Source organism: Odontomachus brunneus, unplaced genomic scaffold, assembly GCF_010583005.1.
Source record: "Odontomachus brunneus isolate Ranch 3 - 2012 unplaced genomic scaffold, Obru_v1 Obru_scaffold_324, whole genome shotgun sequence".
In the NCBI taxonomy this organism is placed as follows: domain Eukaryota; kingdom Metazoa; phylum Arthropoda; class Insecta; order Hymenoptera; family Formicidae; genus Odontomachus; species Odontomachus brunneus.
The window spans coordinates 51,396-54,128 of NW_022639774.1; the positions used below are offsets into that span (position 1 = coordinate 51,396).

The 2,733-nt window shown below is 37.4% G+C and overlaps 1 protein-coding gene across 2 annotated transcripts in view; it reads right to left on the reverse strand.

The window, feature by feature from the left end:
* LOC116853456 (protein SHORT ROOT IN SALT MEDIUM 1-like) overlaps nucleotides 1–1,819 on the reverse strand; it is a 3,339-nt gene extending 1,520 nt beyond the window's left edge. Inside the window, exons 1-5 of one of the 2 annotated variants that reach the window (XM_032834564.1) lie at nucleotides 1,651–1,819; nucleotides 913–1,294; nucleotides 677–739; nucleotides 299–443; nucleotides 1–233 (exon numbers count right to left, since the gene is read on the reverse strand). In XM_032834564.1, the coding sequence (XP_032690455.1) occupies nucleotides 1–233; nucleotides 299–443; nucleotides 677–739; nucleotides 913–1,136 (665 nt within the window). In that variant the 5' untranslated portion in view covers nucleotides 1,137–1,294; nucleotides 1,651–1,819. Of the gene's footprint in view, nucleotides 234–298; nucleotides 444–676; nucleotides 740–912; nucleotides 1,295–1,538; nucleotides 1,603–1,650 lie in introns of those variants that run through there. The other variant, XM_032834565.1, reaches the window with a different exon arrangement.
* Between the last annotated feature and the right edge of the window lie 914 nt (nucleotides 1,820–2,733).

Consider the following 2,733-nt stretch of genomic DNA (forward strand, 5'->3'; position numbering starts at 1 on the left):
CTCTCTCTCTCTCTCTCTCTCTCTCTCTCTCTCTCTCTCTGTCTCTCTGAAGACTGAAAATATTTCTTACTATAGATGGCCTTAACAAGCCGAGTTTTATATAATGGTTGACGTCCTTCATCGCGGCCAAACCAAGTATACGACAACGCCAGTGTGTCGTGCAAAGCCTCTTTGAGGCAAAGATTGGTTGCTTCCTTTAAAGTGAAGCCGCCAATATAATGAAAATAATTGACCTAAAACAAGCAGCATATTATGTACGTAATTTTCGTGTGACGTAAAAGATATTAATTTTACTTACAACATCGGTATAATGTTGTTCTACCGATTCTTCAAACTCCTGCATCTGTTCCATACTTGTAATAGGTAAGCCATCTGATTTTCGCACTGCGGATCGATGATCCTGAACGCACCTTAATATTTTATTTATACCTGCAGTTATTTTCCTGAAAAGAAACAAGAAACACAGTAAGGTTGTATACATATTCAGCAAACACAGTGTTACATGTTACGTACATGTTAGTTGTAACATCCCACTCAACGATATCACTGTCATATAATACACGTGTAACAAACAGTTATATTGTTGAGTAGGAAATTACAGCAAACATGTACATTATATGTAACATTGCTGGGTGTGTGTGTGTATAAACACATAATTATTTGTTATAGAACTTACTTTATTTCAGCCTCCATGTTACTTATACGTTCCTCCATTCTGCTCAAGAGTGCTTCCGTTCTCCTATAATGAAAGCAACAATTATAAATACTTTCTAATAGTAATAGACACAATTTTTAATTCCTTTCAGAAATTCAAATAAAAAATACGTATTTGTTTTAATAATCTATTTAATAACTATATATTTTATCATGTATCAAAATTATTTAGCATATATTTGATGATAATGAACTAACCTTTTTTCTAAATTATCATGTTGAGTATCCTGCATAGGGAAAATTGCACCATCCTGGCCACTCAACCCAAATTGGAAGCTTCTCTCCTGCAATGGTTGTGGAGTTCGCAACTGAGGCAAACTGTTGCTGTAGAAAACTTGTTCGTTTTCTTTATTCGATATAAAATGTGTTTGTGTTGGTAATGTGTTTGTGTATGTTTGTATGGATGGGGTGTGAGTGTGCATCTTCCTCTTCCAGAGTTCTTGTTATCTCCCCAATGTCGTCGTGGATGGTACCAGTTGTAGCAGATGCTGCAAAGCGTCTCTTCTGGGGTTGTTCATCTGACGATGTTGACTGGTATCGAGGAGGCTTGGTTATGACCCGTTTTGGTCGCTGTGTACATCTGAAACAATAGCAATGCATATATGAATAAATTTTGTTTAAGAGGTACAGCAAATTTTTATTATTATAATCTTTTTTTCTAATTTTTGAATTTATTTCTAACAGCACAGATATCCCGAGAATATTTCGAGGATGTTTTGAGTATATGTCAATGTCTAGGGACGGAATTTATAGACGTGTCTTGAGTTTCAAGGCGATCTTGAATTTATCTGCAGATGTTTCGTAGCGAATAAAACGGTACGTACAGCATCTAAAGATGAATTCAAGACCGTCTTGAAATTTAAGACTCATCTATGAATTCCGCCCTAGGAGTATCCTCAGAGCATGCAATAAAGATAATAGAGTAAATATTCTTACTTTTCTTGTGACATGGTGATCTTGCTGTATCACACTTGCAATCTCTAAAACTTATGTTTTGAATTATTCTACGTTAAACAAAAAATTTTTCCTGACCGCAACTCATAAAGAGAACGAAGAGAACATTTGAAGAGGAATAAAAGCCTTCACACACACTTTCCGTAACAGTAGCTGTAAGACGTAACGTAAGAATTGACCAGAATTGACCAATTACGATGGAGTATTCACAAAAATGGCGACCTTATGTTTCGACGATTCTCAACGTGATTGGTCAATTCTTACGTTACGTCTTACGGTTACTGTTACGGAAAGTGTGTGTGAAGGCTTTAACCGTTACGGCGATGTCTCGTGAGCAGAAATTTTTAGCGGAACGGAACGCGCGAACCAATCGCAGCCATTCTATTCTTTTCACGAATAATATATAATGGTTGTGATTGGGGTGCACGTTTCATTTTACTGAAAATTTCCACCCTTGGGCGGATGAGAATTTTAGGCCCAGCCGAGGTTTAATTATATTATAAAAGAATTGCGCAATAAAAATAGCGTGTACGTTAAAATTTCAAGAATATGGGACTTGAGGCTCGAATGCCTATCTATGCTTAAAGGGACGTCTACATTGGAAGTAACTAGCAAGAAGTAGGAAGTAAGAGTAAGAAATTGACCAACCACAGTCGAATATGAGAAGAATAATTAACTATGATTGATCAATTTTTTATTCTTACTTCCTACTTCTTACTGCTTACTTCCAATGTAGACGTCCCTTAAGAGTGCCATCACATGCGGCGTAACTTGTGTAAGCGTAACTTGCTTTGACCAATCACATCGTCTTATTTAAGTATCAGCTTCCATCATGAGACGATGTGATTGGTCGACACAAGTTACGCTTACGCAAGTTAGGGTGAAGTCCCATGGAGGCAGCGTACGGCGTACCGGCGTATGGCGTAAAGAAACTAGACCAATCACAGGCTTTACGCCCGTTTCGTTACGCCAGCACAAACATCGTGTGTCCCATGGAGCGTATTTACGCGGCGTAAAGATTAACAAGCCAATCGCAATGTCTCTTTTAAAACTCATTTTAAAAAT